This window comes from Sminthopsis crassicaudata, chromosome 1, assembly GCF_048593235.1.
Source record: "Sminthopsis crassicaudata isolate SCR6 chromosome 1, ASM4859323v1, whole genome shotgun sequence".
Taxonomy (NCBI): Eukaryota; Metazoa; Chordata; class Mammalia; order Dasyuromorphia; family Dasyuridae; genus Sminthopsis; species Sminthopsis crassicaudata.
This window is the reverse complement of record NC_133617.1, coordinates 394,454,799-394,476,607: the sequence shown is the minus strand read 5'-3', so window position 1 is coordinate 394,476,607 and position 21,809 is coordinate 394,454,799. Positions and strand designations below refer to the sequence as shown.

The following is a 21,809-nucleotide window of genomic DNA, read 5'->3' as shown; positions in this document are numbered from 1 at the left end:
TTACTGAAGAGGGGATAAAAAGCTTATATTTAATATATATGATAGAAGCAGAAATTTATCTTATAAATAGTGCAGAGACTGGTAAGATCCAGAATTGTTTTTATGCCTCTTCTCTGATGCCCAAGCACATACATATTCCCTGTCCTCCAATTTAGAAGCTGGTAGAGTTTCTTCACCACTAGCACCCTTTTTGTTTGATTTTTTTTTTTTTTCTCTTGCGGCAGTTGGGGTTAAGTGACTTACCCAGGGTCACACAGCTAGGACAGTTAAGTATCTATGGTTAAAGTTAATAAAGCCTAGCTCTGATAGTTTTCTTGCTTGATACCTATTATTTTTTATATCTATCTATATGCTTCAGCAGCTAAACCTTCCCTTGTGATTAAGATTTTTAAAAGAGGGGTAAACAGTTCACAAAACCAATCAAAACACCTGTGGTATCTGGCAGTATATGCAGTATTATATACCCACAGAAAATTCCCCAGAATTTTTCCTATAAAATTCTTTTTTGAAAAGTGATTTTAATTGGGATTTTCAACCCTTTCATGAGTAAAATTTTACGTCAAGAATTTACGCTTCCCAGTATGGAGGAGAATGAATACATACCTTCTACTTTTAAAATGAATAGTGTAATTTTCTTTTAAGGCAACTCTGTAGATGGAAAGGGAGATGTCACCAGCTAGCTGAAGCAGAATTATATATATTCCATATCTTATTTTTCATGAGAGGTAATGTTTAAATAAAGCAAATGTTCATATATTTTCAAGAGATAGATTTGTATTTCAACATCTCAGCTGTTGTACTCTCTTCAAAAATGCGGTTAAAGATTTGCATTTTCTTTCAGAATAGTTATTGGAGTTGAAAAATATTATGGAAAAGGGGATTGAGTATAAGAATTTTAAATTGTGTCTTTGTTGAGGGGAGAAGGAAAGAATAGAAAGGGAATTGATTATTGTAATTCTTGCTAAATAGCTTGAGAATTGATCTATTAATTGGCTTATTAGATAGAATTGGGAGTTCAGCCAGCTCTCCGGCTGCCTTTTTCCTTCCTGCCCACCCCCCTCCATATTAGAAGGAATGTTTAATGGAGCTAATGCTTATAAATTTAATGAAAGAGAGATCAAAAATTACCTCTTTGACTTTTAGTTATATAAATTAAACTAAGAAAATAAAAGGGAACTTTTTTTTTTTCCTTTAATTTTTTATTTTATTTTATAATTATAACATTTTTTGACAGTACATATGCATGGGTAATTTTTTACAACATTATCCCTTGCACTTACTTCTAATCAGATTTTTTTCCCTTCCTCCCCCAACCCCCTCCCCCAGATGGCAAGCAGTCTTATATATGTTAAATATATTACAGTATAATTTAGATACAATATATGTGTGTAGAACCGAATTTTTTGTTGCACAGGAAGAATTGGATTCAGAAGGTAAAAATAACAGTTTACATTCATTTCCCAGTCCTTTTCTGGATGTAGCTGGTTCTGTCCATCATTAATCAATTGGAATTGGATTAGCTCTTCTCTATGTTGAAGAAATCCACTTCCATCAGCATACATCCTCGTACAGTATCATTGTTGAAGTGTATAATGATCTTCTGGTTCTGCTCGTTTCACTCAGCATCAGTTGATGTAAGTCTCTCCAAGCCTCTCTGTATTTCTCCTGTTGGTCATTTCTTATAGAACAGTAATATTCCATAACATTCATATACCATAATTTACCCAACCATTCTCCAATTGATGGACATCCATTCATCTTCCAGCTTCTAGCCACTATGAAAAGGGCTGCCACAAACATTTTGGCACATACAGGACCCTTTCCCTTCTCTAATAGTTCCTTGGGGTATAAGCCCAGTAGTAGTATGGCTGGGTCAAAGGGTATGCACATTTTGATAACTTTTTGGGCATAATTCCAGATTGCTCTCCAGAATGGTTGGATTCTTTCACAACTCCACCAACAATGCATCAGTGTCCCAGTTTTCCCACAGCCCCTCCAACATTCATCGTTATTTGTTCCTGTCATCTTAGCCAATCTGACAGGTGTGTAATGATACCTCAGAGTTGTCTTAATTTGCATTTCTCTGATCAATAGTGATTTGGAACACTCTTTCATATGAGTGGAAATAGTTTTAATTTCATCATCTGAAAATTGTCTGTTCATATCCTTTGACCATTTATCAATTGGAGAATGGCTTGATTTCTTATAAATTAAAGTCAATTCTCTGTATATTTTGGAGATGAGGCCTTTATCAGAACCTTTAACTGTAAAAATTTTTTCCCAATTTGTTACTTCCCTTCTAATCTTGTTTGCATTAGTTTTGTTTGTGCAGAAACTTTTTAATTTGGTATAATCAAAATGTTCTATTTTGTGATCAATAATGGTCTCTAGTTCTCTCTTGGACACAAACTCCTTCCTCCTCCACAAGTCTGAGAGGTAAACCATCCCATGTTCCTCCAATTTATTTATGATTTCGTTCTTTATGCCTAAATCTTGGACCCATTTTGATCTAATCTTAGTATGTGGTGTTAAATGTGGGTCCATGCCTAGTTTCTGCCATACTAATTTCCAGTTTTCCCAGCAGTTTTTGTCAAATAATGAATTCTTATCCCAAAATTTGGGATCTTTGGGTTTGTCAAAGATTAGATTGCTATTTTTATTCACTATCTTGTCCTGTGAACCTAACCTATGCCACTGATCAACTAGTCTATTTCTTAGCCAATACCAAATGGTTTTGGTGACTGTTGCTTTATAATATAGCTTTAAATCAGGTACACTTAGACCACCTTCCTCTGACTTTTTTTTCATTAGTTCCCTTGCAATTCTCGACCTTTTATTCTTCCATATGAATTTTGTTGTTATTTTTTCTAGGTCATTAAAATAGTTTCTTGGGAGTCTGATTGGTATAGCACTAAATAAATAGATTAGTTTGGGGAGTATTGTCATCTTTATTATATTCACTCGGCCTATCCAAGAACATTGAATGTCTTTCCAATTATTTAAATCTGACTTTATTTTTGTGGCAAGTGTTTTGTAATTTTGCTCATATAATTCCTGACTCTCCTTTGGTAGATATATTCCCAAATATTTGATACTATCAACTGTTATTTTGAATGGAATTTCTCTTTGTATCTCTTGCTGTTGGATTGTGTTGGTAATGTATAAAAATCCTGAGGATTTATGTGGATTTATTTTGTATCCTGCGACTTTGCTAAAATTCTGAATTATTTCTAATAGCTTTTTAGCAGAGTCTTTGGGGTTCTCTAAGTATACCATCATGTCATCTGCGAAAAGTGACAATTTGATTTCTTCATTTCCTACTCTAATTCCTTGGATCTCTTTCTCGGCTCTTATTGCCAAGGCTAGAGTTTCTAGTACTATATTGAATAGTAATGGTGATAGTGGGCAACCTTGTTTCACTCCTGATCTTACAGGGAAAGGTTCTAGTTTATCACCATTACATATGATGTTTACTGAAGGTTTTAAATATATGCTCCTTATTATTTTAAGGAATAGTCCATTTATTCCTATACTCTCAAGCGTTTTTAGTAGGAATGGATGTTGGATTTTATCAAATGCCTTTTCTGCATCTATTGAGATGATCATATGGTTTTTATTAATTTGATTATTAATATGGTCAATTATACTAATAGTTTTCCTAATATTAAACCAGCCCTGCATTCCTGGTATAAATCCCACTTGGTCATAGTGTATTATCCTGGGGATGATTTTCTGAAGTCTATTTGCTAATATCTTATTTAATATTTTAGCATCAATATTCATTAAGGAAATTGGTCTATAGTTTTCTTTCTCAGTTTTCGATCTACCTGGTTTAGGTATCAGTACCATGTCTGTGTCATAGAAGGAATTTGGAAAAGGGAACTTTTATCATTAATATTGTTCTCTCCCCAAATGGTTTTTAAGCAAACCATAAACCTGATTTCTTACCATTTTAAAAATATTTGTCAATTTCTTTGGAATTAATATTTATATTTTACAGTACCCCAAAAATAACTATTAAAACATTTAAAGCACAATTTATTAGTATTGATACCAATTTGGCAAATAAGGGAATTTTAGGCAAAAAGGAGACAGACTTGATTCTCCTTATGGTCATAGTCAAAGTTTTCTGGGTAAATGTTTCATATTAGCTCCTAAACAACTTAAGTACTGTCTTGATATTTAAAGTACCCATCTGCACTTTTCAGAATTTTTTAATAGGTAAATATCCTCATATTTGATTCTTCCTATTTTTCAAGGGGAACAAGTGTCATTGTTCTATTTTAAGTGAACTACTTCTGTTTTACAAATGATGCTTTATGTTCCAGGTTCTTACCTTGTTTGACTTTTCTTTTAAGTAGTAGCTCAGTTATTCAGGCACAGTGTTTTTATCTTTTGGCAAAGAGAGAAGAGTGCAGCTTTCTAGGTTGCTTAACAAGAATAATCTATCCCTTTGTGTCTTTTGGTTCCTTCTCTGGGGACTTAGTGGGTTGTCCTCTTCTTTATTATTTCTGTAGCTAAGGAAAGTCCAAATCCACTGCAGTATTTATATGTCTGGGTCCTAGACAAAACACCTTCTGGACTTAATACTGTCTGCTATTTGAAGAAATAGACATCTGCTTGTTATCTGGTGAGACTAAAGTGATTTTATCTTTTTTTTTTTTTTTTTTTTTTAAGAAATTCTTTATCCACTTCTTTTTTAGTTTAATATTCCCAGAACTGTGCATCCAGTTTCTGTCTCTCTTCTGAACTTCCAACTCCATATCAACAACTTCTTTTGTACTTCCTGTACTAGATGTTCCATCTATCTACATTCCAGACTCTTCACATCCAAAACAAAACTCATTAACTTTTTATCCAAATGTTCCTTTCTTTTCAATTTCCCTATTACTCTTGAAGACACCACCATTCTTTGCAATCTCGGTGTCATCTTTTATACTCTTGCTCACTTCCCACATATTTGATCCATTGCCAAATCTTGGCCATCCATCTTAAGAACATCTTCCATTTATGTTCCTTTCTTGCTATGTACACAGTACAACCCTGGTTCAGACTCTTATCACTTCTCACTTACACTTCTTATAGGTGAGCCTTCTAGGACGATTAGAACTTCTGATAATAAGGCTTGCTTAGCCCTTTTCAGGGTTGCTTATTCACTTTTGGTGTCCACATGGCCCTCCACACTCACCTGCATCTTCAAGAAGCCATAGTATGTGCAACAGCCACACCTCAAACGCACTCAGCAGATGGGCTAAATTATATTGAGCGTAACTGACAAGCCACAAATACGTTAGTTAGGGAGGTATCTATTTCAAGCATCTAAAATGGGTGGCTGAAGCAGGCCCTGTGGAGGGCTCAGAGTGTGGTCAGACATCAAAGATGCCAAGATCATCCATTGTATCTGAGGCCATCTCCAGTTGTCCTGACTTTTTGTCTTGCCACTGGACTTCTATTGATTGGATACTGCTTCTAGGGGAAACTTATCAGAGATGAGATCCCCTGATCTTAGAGTGCTTTTGTTCTAACTGGGTCCCTGATTCTTAAATTTTCTGGCCTTAGGATAGTCCCACAAACACTGCTCACTGTTAGATAGATAATCTGCTGCTAGTCAGTGATTAGATAGATAATCTGCTAGTCAGTGATAACCAAATTCCTAAGACAAAAGTGAAAAGACTATTCCTCAGTTCTACCTCTGGGCCATAAAATTAGCATATCAATGACATGAAGAACTGGATTCTTCTTTTTCTATAAATTTATCTTCTTTCTCCTGGTTCTTTGCTAAATTCTTTTGGAACTTAACCTGCTTCAATTGGCGTTACTGTTACAATAAACATTGCCCCTTGACTTGCTGATGGGTTCAAGCCTGCAAATTCTTTTGAGATACCAGTTTGCGACCCCAACTTCTTGGGGTGCCCTTCTGAACCTCCACACTATGACTCTGGAATGGAGAGTAAGGCTGATGACTTTGTGCAAATCTCTCACTTAAATCTACTTCACTCAAGAGTCAAAACATCACCTGTGGTGTCACTAGTCCATTTTGAAAATGAAGAACAATAACTGATTGACTTTGGAGCTGCAGTATAGTCACAGAAGTCAATATAGCACCTGTCAAGTGCCAAGCATTGTGAATCCGAAAAGGCAAAAGACAGTCCTTGTCCTCAAGGAGCTCTCATTCTAATGAGGAAGACAAGTCAATCAACCAACTTTTATTTTTTTCAAAATTTTAATTGTATTTTTTTTTCAAGCACACGCAAAGATAGTTTTCAACATTCACCTTTGCAAAACCTTGTGTTCAGATTTTTCTCCCTCTCTTCCCCCAATCAATGAACTTTTGATAATGCCTGGCACATAGTAAACTCTTAATAAATACAGATATATAATACACATACATCTTAAATCCTTTGGTAATATAAGTTCCCAAAAAACAAGAATTAACTTAATTCTTGTTTTTTGGGAACTTATATTACCAAAGGATTTAAGATTTTAAACTCATGCATAAAAAGATTGCAGCTGGGTGATGTAATAAACCATATATATTAACTCTTTATAAATAGTTTATGAGGGGAAAACATTGGAGAAACTATTGAACATTTGGAGGGAAATTGAGAAATCGATGGGCATTTATTTGGTTTCCACAGTTATGAAAATTAAATTGTAAAAATGAAACATTAGAAAACTGAAACCCAGGAGGACATCAAGGATAATCAAGGGTGAAAGTTATCTTCCCCCAAAAGAATGTAACCTTCTTGGGGGCAGGGACTGGCTATGAACTGAGGGGTAGAGATTCATGTCATGTAACTTCTATAACATCCAGTTAATGGAGAATTGGGGAAGGGACTTGTGCTTTAAGGATGTCCCAAAAGTGTGTTTACTCAACTAGACACCCACTCTTGTAAGAATGTAAAATAAATCTTTCCTGCATTCATCAGTGAGTCAGTGGAGTTCTTGGTAAAATATTTAGTTTTTCATATACTTTAACATATTTAACATATATTGGTCTATCTGCCATCTGGGGGAGGGAATGGGGGAAAGGAGGGGGAAAATTGGAACAAAAGATTTTGCAATTGTCAATGCTGAAAAATTACCCATGCGTATTTCTTGTAAATAAAAAGCTATAATTTAAAAAAAAAAAAAAAAAAAAAAAAGGATGAACTGGGGAAAGGAATAATCACAATAACAGTTTAACGTATATTGGACTACTTACCATGTAGGGAAGAAGGTATGTGAAGGGGGGGAATTGGAACAAAAGGTTTTGCAAGGGTTAATGTCACAGGATTATCCATGCATATGTTTTGAAAAATAAAAAAAGATTTTGTTTTTTACAGAATGGACAAAGAAGTTGGGGAAGAACTCACTAGAGCCAAAAGTGCTCATCATATATGTAAGAAACAAAAACCAGTTCTTGCCCCCAAGGAATTTATATATATATAATTTTTTTTTTTTTCCTCCTGAGGCTGGGGTTAAGTGACTTTCCTAGGGTCACACAGCTAGGAAGTGTTAAGTGTCTGAGATCATATTTGAACTCCGTCCTCCTGAATTCAGGGCTGGTGCTATATCAACTGTGCCACCTAGCTGCCCCCAAGGAATTTATATTCTTTTGGGGAAGATAACTGATCTCCAGTCTGATTCTTTGTTATCCTTTTGGGTTTCAATTTTCTAATTTTCATAACTGTGGAAACCAAATAAATGCCTATCCATTTCTCACATTATAGACTCAAATAGACATCCATGCACTCTACATAATGACTTAGAGAACTATAAACTAATATTGTCTGTGTTTTATTATATTTTTATTCATTAAACATTTCTTGATGATAGCTTCTGATCTAGACCATGAATTTCTTAACCTTCCTTGTGTTGTGAATCCCTTTGTGGTTAAATGTATAGATCCTTTCTCAGAATAAACGCATAAAACAAGATACATAGGATTACAAAGAAAACCAATTAAATTGAAATACATTTATCAAAATACCGTTTTAATTTCCTAAGTTGAAAGTTAGAAACCTCTGATCCAGACAGTAGACAAACTGGCAGTTATTAGTGATTTACCTCTCCCCAAGCATTGTATGCATGCACCTTACCTTTTCCCTTTCCCTCTTTCTCTTTTCCTTTGAACTTTGGACTTTGCAAGAAAGGAGACACATAGAGGCACCCATGGATATTATGTCTCCTTTTGGTAATGTTCAATGCTGCCATGATTTAGAATAGCACCATCATTCTTTTATAGTCCAGGAAGATAATTTGTCCAGAAAAGGATGTGGAAATGTGATGCAGTGAGGGACAGTGTGAGTTACCTAGCAAACAGCTATTTCTTCCTACAAGTTCAGGTGGTCTGACCTCACAAAAAATATATATTTGAGGATTAAGGTATCTTTGCTATAATTCTGGACTTGTCTGATTCTTTGATTAATACTGCTTATTCAGAATAATCTACCATAGAAAAACATGTTTTAAACATAGCACCTAAATGATCAATTTTTCTTTTCCTTAAGTTACTCCAGAATAGAAGCAGGATAGCACTTTGGGTGGGAGTGGGGGTGGGAAAGGAAGAAAAAGCTTATGTTGTGAAGAAACTTGAAAAAATAGTGCAGGAGCTAAGAGTTATTTTCCAATAGCGACATCTAGTGATATATGCAAAACATAATGGTTTTCTCTGAGACACAGCTGCAGAAAAGGGATTGATTTGTTAAGGTGTTGTGAATGATGCATTTAGCCAGATGAAAATCAACGTCTAATTATAGACAATAGAGCACAGTTGCTCTTCATTTGAAGGGAGCACTCTTTGACTAGAGTCTGATATTTCATTGTGTAAGGTGCATGTGTACATTGGTTATGGGCAGTTATTGGAAGATTTATAAATGGAGCTTGTTTTACTATGTGACAAACAGTGCAGCTCTTCAGGAGAGAGAAGAAACTGTAGTCTGTTACAGTATATACCCTCTTATTTTATGTCAACAGTGAGGGTTTGAAACATCACTTTACTTGCCTTGTCAACTATGTTAGAGGAAAAGAAAGTGACCTAATCATCTTCAGTGCAGCTGTTCCTACAAGAAGTAAGGAAAAAGAGGTGGATATGGATTCACTGATAAGGATCAACTAGTGGATCAAATTGTTCAACTCATTCTTTCCAACCCCAACCAAAAGGGTTGGAAATTATTCATATATAAGATAAGGATAGGAAAAGAGAAAAACAGACCATACAGTTGTCATGAAATGAATTGACTCTCTTCTTCAGGAATATCATCTTGTGCTTGAGCATACATGAAAACTTCTCTTTGGTTCAACCCTGATCACTCTTTTGATACTGACAACATATTGAACCATGGGAACCTTGGTTCCCCTGGCTCATACTCACACATCAGGGGGATGTTACAGTGTTAACCTATAATGGGATAAATTAGGAAATGAATCTTGATTTTCTTCCCAAATCTAAGTGGGAATGTCCAAGAAAAATGTAATAGTTGTCACTGAGATCTAGTTGCCTTTTGTATGGCCTGATTTGAGAATTCCACAAAATCACAAAATATGTTGAAGTGTCAGAAGGTTCACAAAATACTTAAGGGGAAAAGTAATTCAGATTTGGAATATGTTAATTGTTCACCAAGTTCTAGCTAGAGATGAGATTCTGAAATTACATCTAAGGTTTTTTAGGGTCTGTACCCAGCTTATATCAGAGGTTTAATAAAGTCTTTTTGATTGTCTTTTTTTTTTTTTTTTTTAACTTGGAAAATAGCTTGAATCATTCTGCTGAGAAGTTTGAAACACAAGATAGTTTTAAAAGAGTGCATTTTAGATTTCTTTATGATTTTACTTGAACCTTTTTCTAGAAATATATTGTATGGAGATAAGTACAACAGACACATGAAAGCCATTTTAAAGAACTTCAAAGGAGATGCCATTACTTTCTTCACTGAATATAATATTTAGCAGCCCTTACTATTAGAAAGTGTTCCCTTCTATTTCACTTAAATCTGTCAATGCTTTATTATCAGCCTTTGTGGGAGCAATAAGGCACCTCTTGCTCCACAACCAGTTTCCTGGGTTTTCCCTTTGGATTTGGCATTTCAAAACCAGTTTAGCTTTTGTATCTCATAATGTTCCGCTGTTTTCTAGTGCAGCCTGCATTTTAGCAACTTTAAGATTCTTTAAACATACTAAAATGTCCTGTTCTACTGCTTTCCAGAGCAGAAAGCTTTTATGCCTATTTGGCACCTCTGCAAAATAGAACAGTTTTCTTATACTAACCTCATACTCCATTTAACATGTTTTGTCAAAGAGAAGTGACCAGAGGGACCTTCCCTGAGAAAGTATTTGGGTGCACTCATTGATGAAACTGAGCAGTCATTTGTGATGTCTTTTATTAGGTCATTGGTAGGATCCAGGATTCTAAGAATAATATATTTTTATATAGGAAAACGTGACTAATCTGTCTTATTGAAAATAATATTTAAACTGTCCAAATTCTATGAGTAAATGCCAAAAGTAATTAGAATTTAAGGTAATAGGTTGCATGGCTTTTTGTAGCATTATAACAATAACACTACAAAATTAATTGTATTTATTTTATTTGGCTTGATAACACCAAACTACTTTATACAAAGAAAATGTACCCTTTTTAATTGAAGATATAACAAAATCATTGTAATACATACAATCAATTTATTTCCTTCAGTGATTTTGTGTTGAAGACAAATATTAAAACAAAAATAAAGTATAGTAGAATTGTCTCTTTCACTATTTATCAGTCTTTTAAATTCATTAATATATTCTAGGAAGAGGCTTATTTTATACTATTTGTCAAAGGATCTCAAAATACTTTACAATATTTGGAAACATGTTTTCCCACATATGACCTAACCCAGCTGAGTATAGGAAAGCAGATTTTCTTGGCCAAACACCAAAGGAGAGAACAGATTGGTGGATGTGAACTTCCTGAACTTCCCACTAGGTTCCTTTCATTATATATATTATACCCTCTCCTTCCAGCAAAACCTTTTGGCCTCCCTATTATTTTGTTGTAAATGAAAGCTTAAACATAAGTTCTAATCAACCACTTCTCTGTTTGAAACAGTTGAAGCTAATGAATGCCTCTCATTCAGTGTGTGTAGTAATATATCCTTTGTCTCCATTAAAAAAAAAAAAAGTCTTTGTATCAGTAAAATAAATGTTTCCCTGCACAACTTTTCCTGATAGAGGAGAATATCTGCAAATTCATACAATATTTGTTGTTATAGTTTCAAAAACCTCTAAGTTTCTCCATTCAAGAATAAAAGATTAAAACATTTTCTAATGCTAATTCTGTGCAAAATTGATTTTCACATTGGACGTTTGCTTTCCCCTAGCAAATTTATTTGGTGAACAGTGTATCCCTTCTTAAAGAAATGTGTTAGTTTCTTTTGTTTTTGTCACTTTTCTAAATATATTCTATTCCAAAGGGAGAGATTGTGCATTTCTTCTTTAGGATCAACCTTTGTCATTATAGTTACACAGCATTTGAGGGTTGTTTTATTTATGTATATAAATTATTGTTAATACTTATATATTGTTTTTTGTTCTGCCTATTTTATTTTCCATGATTTCATGTTACATTTTCTCATGTTTCTCTGTGTTCTTCGTAGTCATTTCTTAGGGTACAATAAAGTTTTTCTGGGCAGTTAGGTGGTTCAGTAGCTCAAATAACTAACCTTGGAGTCAGAAGGACCCGAGTTCAAAAATGTGTCCTTAGACAAGTGTCTTATTTGCTGTAACTCTAGGTAATCATCTAAACCCCTTTACCTCAGTTTGCTCATCTGTAAAATGATGAGGAGAAAGCAATGGCAAACCACTCCAATGTCTTTGCCAAGAAAACCCACAGCATAGTATTTTCACTCTTTTTGTTGTAGTTTTTTGTTTTCTTTCTCATTTTTTCCTTTTTGATTTGATTTTTCTTGTGCAGCATACTTGTGGAAATATGTATAGAAGAATTGCACATGTTTAACATATATTGGATTACCTCCAGAGAAGGAGGTAGAGGAGGGTAGGAGGGAAAAATTGGAACACAAGGTTTTGCAGGGGTAAATATTAAAAATTATCCATGCATATGTTTTGAAAATAAAAAGCTTTAATTAAAAAAAAAAAACTTTGGCAAAAAGGTTTTGCTTTGGGAACTTAATTGAGTGGGGGAAGTGATAATAAAATCTTAAATGAGTTTTGCAGTTCCTTAAACTTGACCCTTATATTTAAAAACCACATCTTCCAAATTACAAAGCTATGAACATTCAGTAATCTGAATACTTCTGATATACCAAAGTTGGGGGAAGCAGGAGGGAGGTAAAAGTGTAAGTTAAGTACCCTCCAGTTATCACAAAAACACTGGTGTTGAAGAATTGTGTTTTCATATTGTTTGAACCATAAATATAAAAGGCTTTTTTTTTCCCTTTGGCTCAAGAGTCTAGGATTTCATATTTAAATACAATATTCTTATTGTATCCTACTGTGTGTAAGTCTGAGTGACTGAATCTAGTAAATAGGGCATATATAAATGTTCAGGAAATGTATGATTCTGTGAAAAATTTTGAAGAAATAACTCTAACTAGTATCATTTACTATGGAAAACAAATGTGAAATATACAGATTTTGACTGTTTCCCTTATTGTTCAATAGGTGGAGATGTCAAATTTGGACATCTTGTCTGAGATCATTATAAACTCTAGACCACTAGTCCTCAAACTTTTAAAATAGGGGGCCAGTTCACTGTCCCTCAGACTGTTGAAGGGCCAGACTATAGTAAAAACAAAAACTCACACTCTGTCTCTGTTCCTCAGCCCATTTGCCATAACTCCGAGGGCCGCATAAACGTCCTCAGCGGGCTGCATCTGGCCCGCAGGGCATAGTTTGAGAACCCCTGCATGGGAAGAGCTTTGTCATATCAATTATATCCGTTATAGAAAGATGGTGTGTTTTTTACTTTTTTTTTTTTTCTTATTTTGTAAAATGAAATAATTCTAAATATATTATTCTCCTTAATAAATAACATCTTTTGCAGCTTAAAAAAATTAGATAAGATTCTTCACTTCAAAAATTTTACAATATAACTGAAGCTTAGACACATACCCAAAAAATAACACAAAAGAATAAGTCAATTTAAGTGGCAGACAAGTGGTACAGATAATAATATGACAGTTCTTAGAGAGTCCTAATATTAGGGAAGGCTTCAGCCATATAGGAAAAACTTCCACCTATATAGTTCTTAAAAATGAATAAATAGTATTAACAAAGAAAATGAACATGATCTTTGGCCCAATGGGTCAAATATTATGAAAGATAAAAAGTGATTGAGCTTTAAAACTTTGAAATAAGAAGAGGGCAAAACCCTAAAACTAAAAGCTGCCAATGAGTTTCTGAATTACAGTAAATTAATTTTTAGTTTAGTAAATGATCAGATACTTCTATTCCCACTATTGTCTTTGGGACTGACGTTGTTATTTTGCTTTTTTTTTTTTTTCTTAAGAAAAAAGGATGCTACTGGGGATGGGGGGGGAAATCTTGTGTCTGAAGAAAAGTAACTGAAGGTAAATAGTTAGAATATTCAAATCAAAAAAATATTCTCCAGTAAGACTGTCATTTTATCAGTTTATGCTCCCTAGTCTGAAGATAGAAGAGGAAATAGCTGTTAATAGGCTCATAAGATTTAGAGCTGAAAAGGAAGCTTCTAGCTTATCTGATCCAAAACTCTCATTATATAAATGAAGAAATTGAAGACCAGAGAGGTGAAACACCTTGCTTATAAATGGTAAATAGTAGAATTAGGTTCTCTTCATTCCAAACCCAGCATTCTTTCTAAGGCCACTAATATAAAATTGCATCATCACACATTTTTGCAGACCCATAAAGAATGCTTTTAGTAAGCATTGGGTCTTGATTCCCTTGTGCCCTATTCTCTTCATTTAAAATTGTATTTTTCCTTTTTGTTTTTTACAGGGATAGACTATAAAACAACTACAATTTTACTGGATGGAAGACGGGTCAAACTGGAACTTTGGTGAGTTTATATTGCTGAAAAAAGTTAGTTGAAAGCTCTTCTGTATGACTGGCATTATAACACTTCAAATATTGGGTGAATTACTAGGTTAGGAAGTGAAACTTTAAAAACATTCAACTATATGGCCTAATTTTATAGGTGATAAGATGTCTCATTTAGATTTATTTATATACAGATGAGGTAATTCAAAATGAGGCCTTGTTTTTTAAATATTGTATGTAATGCCAGAACTTGTTATAGAAACTAGTTAGTTTGTTAAAAGTAGTTAGATTGTTAAGAGCTCCAGTTCTCCTTCTCTATAAGTGATGATTTTTTTCCCCTAAAATCCTAGGATTTTTAGAGTTGAAAGATATTTTTAAGTGTCCAACTGAGAAAAGAGAGAAAAAACTCCTCTTATACCCTTCCCACAGTGTCATCTTTTGGGGGAGAAAACTTCTACTGAGACTTGCAGTAATAGTTTTTATAAAATTACCAAAGACTTCTCTTGAAGCAGCTAAGGAAGTGGACATTTGTTAGTGGCTAGTTTCAGAACAGTTAAGTAACTTGCTTTAGGTTAGCCACATTTCCTAAATATCTGTATTTAATATGATAGCATTTGGTCAGTGCCAGTTGTTGGCCTATTCAGAAGTCTTTAATTAGGAAAGGGATTGAGACAAATTGATATTATACTATTATTAATTTGTGATTGACCCCGATTTCTTTTATTTCTGTTAAAAACCCAACTCCTGAAAAGGTCAGTCAACCTCTGAAGGATATGACTGAGTGATTAGATTTGCTACTAATCCTTAATTTTGGGCCAGACACCCAACTGAGAGGCCTAATTTAGCTTATAAACAGAATCCAGTCTGGTTGAGCCTTTGCCTGGAAGAGGAACTCTTTGTTTTTTGGTTCCCTTCAATAGAGTTCAGTATAACCCAACTCTTGGAGTAAAAAACTAGCCAGAAAGGTCTCAAGGTAGATGACTGCCCTTACCTCTGTACCATAAGGCTAGTTGACACATGATTGAGCCTTGTTCTCAGAAGGAAGAACTAAAGATTTTTAGCCCACTTCCTCCTTAAATACTAATCAGGGTTGGTTTTTCTTGTTAGGGGAGTTGCCTTTCAGAAAGGATTTAAGGTCTTTCATAATCTCCTTAGGAGTTTTTGGTTACTGATAAAAACCACTGATCATCAATTTATTGATTACTGACTAGCCTAATTAGTAAATTGATTATTAATTACCCAGAAACTTTTTATTCATCAAAAAGGCTAGATTTTTCATCCTCATAATCATTTGACGGTTTGTTTACAGCACAAAATAGCTTTATTTCTTAAATTAATACTTCAGAGCAAGAATTCCTCTCTGTTGCCACATATAGTATGTGTTAAAAGAAGCATTGCTATACTATACCAAATACATTCATTCTGAGAATGTGAGCTATGGAGTTAGCTATACTTTTAATGAATTATATTCTAGTAAGTAGCTGTTGCAGATATACTAAATATGTATTCATCATGGTTATAGGCATAATTTATAAAGTTTGCTCAAACCAATCCTGTGAAGTAGGTATAGTGCAAATATTACTGGCATTTGTCTATTGTCAAGATTTGTCATCACTGGCAAATATATGAGCTAGTCACCATCCTTTGTATGCTAATCCTTCCTATACTTTAACTTGAGTTAAATCTTCCACCTTTGCAAATGTAATTTGAAGTTAAATGTAAAATAATATCTAATAATAATAATGGAATAGTATCATTTATAAAAGACTTTTTAGAATTTGCAAAGTGCCTTAAAATGTTCTCTCATTTGATCCTGTAAAAAATCTGTAAGATAAGTAATATTCTTATCATGTTACCACTGAGGAAATGGAATTTAAGTAACTTGTCCAGGATCACCTAACCTGCAAGTATCAAGAACAGGATTTGAACTCAGATTTTCCTTATACCAAGGCCAGTAATCTCCATTGTGCCATCTACAGCTGATCTTATTAGTTCATGGACTTTCTATTTCTGTTAAGCATCGATGAAAATTGAAGAATGGCTGGGTTCTGTGTAGTTAATTTTCCAAATTCTGTTTTTGTTTCAGGGATACATCTGGTCAGGGGAGATTTTGTACTATTTTCAGATCCTACTCCAGAGGTGCTCAGGTAAAACTAAAACTTTTTTTTTCTTGTCATTGATTTTCTAGTGCTTTTTCTTTTAAATTTGAATTGTTAGCATGACAAAATTAAAGCACAGAAGTACATGTTTTAATTCTCTTAAGAATATTACATCTTTTCCATAGTATATACAAATGGTCTCTCACAAGTAGAGACTTTTTTTTTCTCAAGTGAGTGTTATACACTTCACTAGTGTTCAAGGAATAATAGCTACTGGTAAATAGGATGCTTTAGCTTTGTAACTCTAGTTTGTTATTAATGACAAAAGTAAAAAGTATGGTTAGTATTTTTCTTTCTCATTCCACAGAGACTAAGTCAGTGTCACAAACTGTTGAATTATAGACCCTTAGGAAAGGTTAATATTGCAGAAATGATGACAAAATCTAGATAACCTCGATTTTTGGCTGAAAATTTCTTTACTCTTAAATTTACCAAAATTTGTATTTTAAAAAGACTGATATGTTTGGGAAAAACATTAGTCCAGAAGTTAGAAGACATGGATTCAAATTAAATTCTATAATGGAAAATGTAGTGGATTTTAGAGGAGTTATTAAAACTGATATTACTTCTATATTAAATATCTCTTCTGTGATTAAGAGTTAGGCCAAGGGCTAGAGAAAATAGAAGTCTATTCTTATTGATGTTTGCTGACTAACTGGGATATGATATATACAGATAACTGTAATAAAAAATAATGTATAAATACCAGATGGATCTGTAAAGATGCCAGTAAGATGCTTTAAATTCATTTAAATACTATTTAGTACCCACTGTATGAATTTAGGAAAAAAAAAAAAAAAACTAGCTAAACCATTTTATTTTTTTGACTAAAGCTAATCTTTTATAGGAGACATTTTAAGTTGTCTGTTCAAGAAAAACTAATTCAGTGATTTGTTTCAGAACCAAAATTGTTTAAAGAATAGGAAATAGAAAATATATTTTGCTTTAAGCATGAGTACAGACAGGAGAAAAGAATGAAATAAAGCTATAAAATTAAACTGGCCATGTTATAAGAGACGATATTGTTCTACTAGATTGTAAATTCCATGTGGGGAGGAGTCATACCTTATAACTCACAGTAAGTGCTTAATAACTGTTTAATTTCTTAGAATAGATTGAACAGGGAAGAGTGAGGAAAAATAATTTGAAAACTAAAATAATTCTGATTAGAGGTGAGAACTTGAAACTAACCTATAGTAGTTGAAAGGAGAGAATGGGTACAAAAAGCACTGCATCCTTTCCTTCTAACATTCCTTAATTCCTACATTCTGGTTTCTGCTCTTATTCCTTTACTGAAATTGCTCTTATAGAGGTCACCAATGACTCTTTAATTATTAAATTGAGAAGCTCTTTTGCAGTTCTTAGAGTCCTTGACTTCTGTAAGATCTTACATCTGTTTCTAAAGTGTCTCCTTTCTCTGAATTTTTCAAACTGATATTTAACCTTAAGAAGAAAGGTCATTATCAGAAAGCTGTTATAGAATCTACTAAGGCAACAGGACACCTGAGTCTAGAAGTGAGGGAACTTTTTTTTTTTTTTAAGTCAAACTTAACTTTGATTGTAAAATTAGCTGAGTGCTGAGACTCCTGGGTGGTTATAGTCAGGACTTACTTGGGGCTGTAACATTGTTCTCCTACAGGCCCCTTTACTCCACCTCCATGGGTAGCTTTTCAGTGGAGGGGCTGAGTATCCCCTCTTTGCTTATATTGTCCAGGTAGTGATTTTTTAAAATAAAAAATCTATCCATTATCACCAAGTAAAATGAGCATAATGAAGAGAACATTGTCCACAATAATAGCTATATTATGCAGTCATCATCTATGAATGATCTAGCTGTTCTAAGCAACACAGTCATAAAAGAATTTGTATATAACTTCATGTATGCCTTCTCAATAAGGAGGGTGAGGAGGGAGGGAGAAAATTTGGAGCACAAATTTTTTAAAATAAATGTTTAACTTTGTTTTACATGAAATTGGAGAAAAATAAAATAGTTTATTTGGATGAAAACCTTTCCCATATAAAAGCAAGCATTACAAAAATTTTAAATACTCAAGCTAATAAAACAAAAACGAAAAATTTTCAAAAAAGACTTTTGAGTATATAACAAAGGGAGGGAAGCTTGTGGGCCAAGTGGATTTACAAACGATTTTTTTATCAAATACTTTAAAGACAATTCAAAGCTATGCTATGAAAATTTTCTCATAAAATAGACTATAGTTAATCTATAAAAATTTTTCTCAGATATTGTCCAAATAATAAAGCCAGATAAAGCCAAGAAAGAGGTGTAGTCTAATTCCACTAATAAATATAGATGTCCATATTTTAAGTAAAATCCTATATAGTCCGTATAGAAATATATCTAGAAAATGAGGCTAAATTAGAAGTACCAAAAGTTATAAGATTGATTAAGCATCAGGGAAAAAATAATATAATTAATCAAAATTTTTCATTGACATAATTATTTCAATAGATGTCTTTGGCAAATTATAAAGCAAATACTTATTCATGTGAAAAGCCTGAAAAAGTGGGTTTCATTCCATAGGAGAGAGACTCTTTAGTATGGTAGAGAACGTGGAAGTAGAATAGCTTAGCTATCTCACAACTAATCCAATAAGGATGAAAAAGGATCATTGAATAAAGTAATGATCAAGACATTTAAGAAAAAAACCAATTTCTGCTTATTACCAGCTCAGGTCTATACAAAGAGACTGCCCAAAGTATGCAGACACTAAGAAAGTAGTCCATACAGAAAAGCCCATCCTAGGAATAGATAGAGTTTATGGAAGCTTGAAGTTATTTATAAGATCAGGATAATGGAAACTTGTACCAGATTCCAGCTAAGGATGCCTGAAGCCTGGATGGCTCCCACATCTACATATCTAACCCCCATTTCTCTAGCCAGGGTTCACTCTTATATCATTGGTTGTCTGTTGAATGTTTCGAACTAGATGTCATGGAGATAAATTTTTTTGTTTTAAGTTTTGTTTTCAATTAACAAAAATTTGTGATTTTACCTTCCCACCTAATCCATCCATTTGAAAAGAAAAACAACACACTAGTAACAAATGTGTAGACTCAACCAAAAGTTCTTTCTCACATTGGCTGTGTGTGTATGTGGCCTCAGCAACCTGAGATCATGTCAGGATTTAGGAGCTCTTTTCAGAGGTGGATAATATTTTTCAACATGGGTCCTTTGAAAATGCCATAGATTGTTATCTTAATCAGAGTAGCTAATTTTTTCACATATTTATGTGTACCATATTCTCCTCGTTCTGCTCACTTCACTTTGCGTCCGTTCACGTCTTCCCAAGTTTTTCTGAAACCAACCATCTTATGCTTTTTTTTTTATTTTCAATGCTATTTTATTTTTCCATATATATGTAAAGATAGTTTTCAAAGTGCTATAAATCGCTGTTGATCAGAGAAATGCAAATTAAGACAACTCTGAGGTACCACTATACATCTCTCAGATTGGATGACAGGAAAAGATAATGACATATGTTAGAGGGGATGTGGGAAAACAGACATTAATACAATAATGTTGGTGAAGTGAACAGATCCAGCCATTCTGGAGAGCAATTTGGAACTATGTTCAAAAAGTTATTAAAGCTGTGCATTACTCTTTGATCCAGTAGTGTCTCTACTGGGCCTGTATCCCAAAGAGATCAGAAAAGAAGGGAAACAGTTATATGTTCTATAAGAAATAGTGAACAGAATGATTTCAGAGAGGTCTGGAGAGACTTTAGATGAACTGATGCTGAGTGAAATGAACAGAACCAGGAGATCATTGTACATGGCAATAGCAAGATTATACAAAGATCAATTCTGATGGACGTGGCTGTTTTCAACAGTGAAATGATTCAGGCCATTTCCAATAATCTTGTGATGGAGAGAGCCATATGCACTCAAGAATAGAAACTGAATATGGTTCACAGTGTAATTTTTTTTTAATTTGTTTGCTTATGTTTTGTTTTTGTTTTTCATTTTTTCCTTTTTGATCTGATTTTTTTTGTTGTTGTTGTGTAGGCATGATATTTGTAGAAATATGTATAGAAATGTTTAACATATATTGAATTACTTTCCATCTAGGGGAGGAAGTTAGAAGGAAGAGAGAGGAAAAATTTGGAACAAAAGGTTTGCAAAGGTGAAAATTATCTATGCATATGTTTTAAAAAGAAAAAAAAAACTTTAATAAAAAAGTTTTTAACATCATTTTTGTAAGACTTTGTATTCCAAAATTTTCCTAATCTCCCCCTCCCCAGGACAGCAAGTAATAGAGTTAATAATAATAGAGATTAACTATGTGCAATTCTTTAAACATAATTCTATATTTGTCATGTTGTACAAGAAAAATCAAAACCAAAGGGGAAAAAACTATGAGAAAGAAAAAAAAAAAACCAAGCAAAAAAGATGAAAATACTAAGCTTCAATCCATATTCAGTCTCCATAATTCTCTCTCTGGGTGCAGATGGCATGTTCCATCCTCAAGTCTAATGGAATTGCCTTGAATCACCTCATTATTTTTTTTTTTAATTTTTATTTTATTTTATAATTATAACATTTTTTTGACAGTACATATGCATGGGTAATTTTTTACAATATTATCCCTTGCACTTACTTCTATTCAGATTTTTTCCCTTCCTCCCCCAACCCCCTCCCCCAGATGGCAAGCAGTCTTATATATGTTAAATATATTACAGTATATTCTAGATACAATATATGTGTGTAGAACCGAATTTTTTGTTGCACAGGAAGAATTGGATTCAGAAGGTAAAAATAACAGTTTACATTCATTTCCCAGTGTTCCTTTTCTGGATGTAGCTGGTTCTGTCCATCATTAATCAATTGGAATTGGATTAGCTCTTCTCTATGTTGAAGAAATCCACTTCCATCAGCATACATCCTCGTATAGTATTATTGTTGAAGTGTATAATGATCTTCTGGTTCTGCTCGTTTCACTCAGCATCAGTTGATGTAAGTCTCTCCAAGCCTCTCTGTATTTCTCCTGTTGGTCATTTATTATAGAACAATAATATTCCATAACATTCATATACCATAGTTTACCCCCAACCATTCTCCAATTGATGGACATCCATTCATCTTCCAGCTTCTAGCCACTATGAAAAGGGCTGCCACAAACATTTTGGCACATACAGGTCCCTTTCCCTTCTTTAGTAGTTCCTTGGGGTATAAGCCCAGTAGTAGTATGGCTGGGTCAAAGGGTATGCACATTTTGATAACTTTTTGGGCATAATTCCAGATTGCTCTCCAGAATGGTTGGATTCTTTCACAACTCCACCAACAATGCATCAGTGTCCAGTTTTCCCACAGCCCCTCCAACATTCATCGTTATTTGTTCCTGTCATCTTAGCCAATCTGACAGGTGTGTAATGATACCTCAGAGTTGTCTTAATTTGCATTTCTCTGATCAATAGTGATTTGGAACACTCTTTCATATGAGTGGAAATAGTTTTAATTTCATCATCTGAAAATTGTCTGTTCATATCCTTTGACCATTTATCAATTGGAGAATGGCTTGATTTCTTATAAATTAAAGTCAATTCTCTGTATATTTTGGAGATGAGGCCTTTATCAGAACCTTTAACTGTAAAAATGTTTTCCCAATTTGTTCCTTCCCTTCTAATCTTG

General features: G+C 33.7%; 1 protein-coding gene across 4 annotated transcripts in view; it reads left to right on the top strand.

Moving 5' to 3' along the window:
* Positions 1 to 21,809, top strand: part of RAB40C (RAB40C, member RAS oncogene family) — an 81,618-nt gene that overhangs the window by 40,363 nt on the left and 19,446 nt on the right. For all 4 annotated transcript variants that reach the window (XM_074279795.1, XM_074279793.1, XM_074279796.1 and 1 more), the window contains exons 3-4: positions 13,960 to 14,020; positions 16,088 to 16,148. In XM_074279795.1, the coding sequence (XP_074135896.1) occupies positions 13,960 to 14,020; positions 16,088 to 16,148 (122 nt within the window). The remainder of the gene's footprint in view (positions 1 to 13,959; positions 14,021 to 16,087; positions 16,149 to 21,809) is intronic.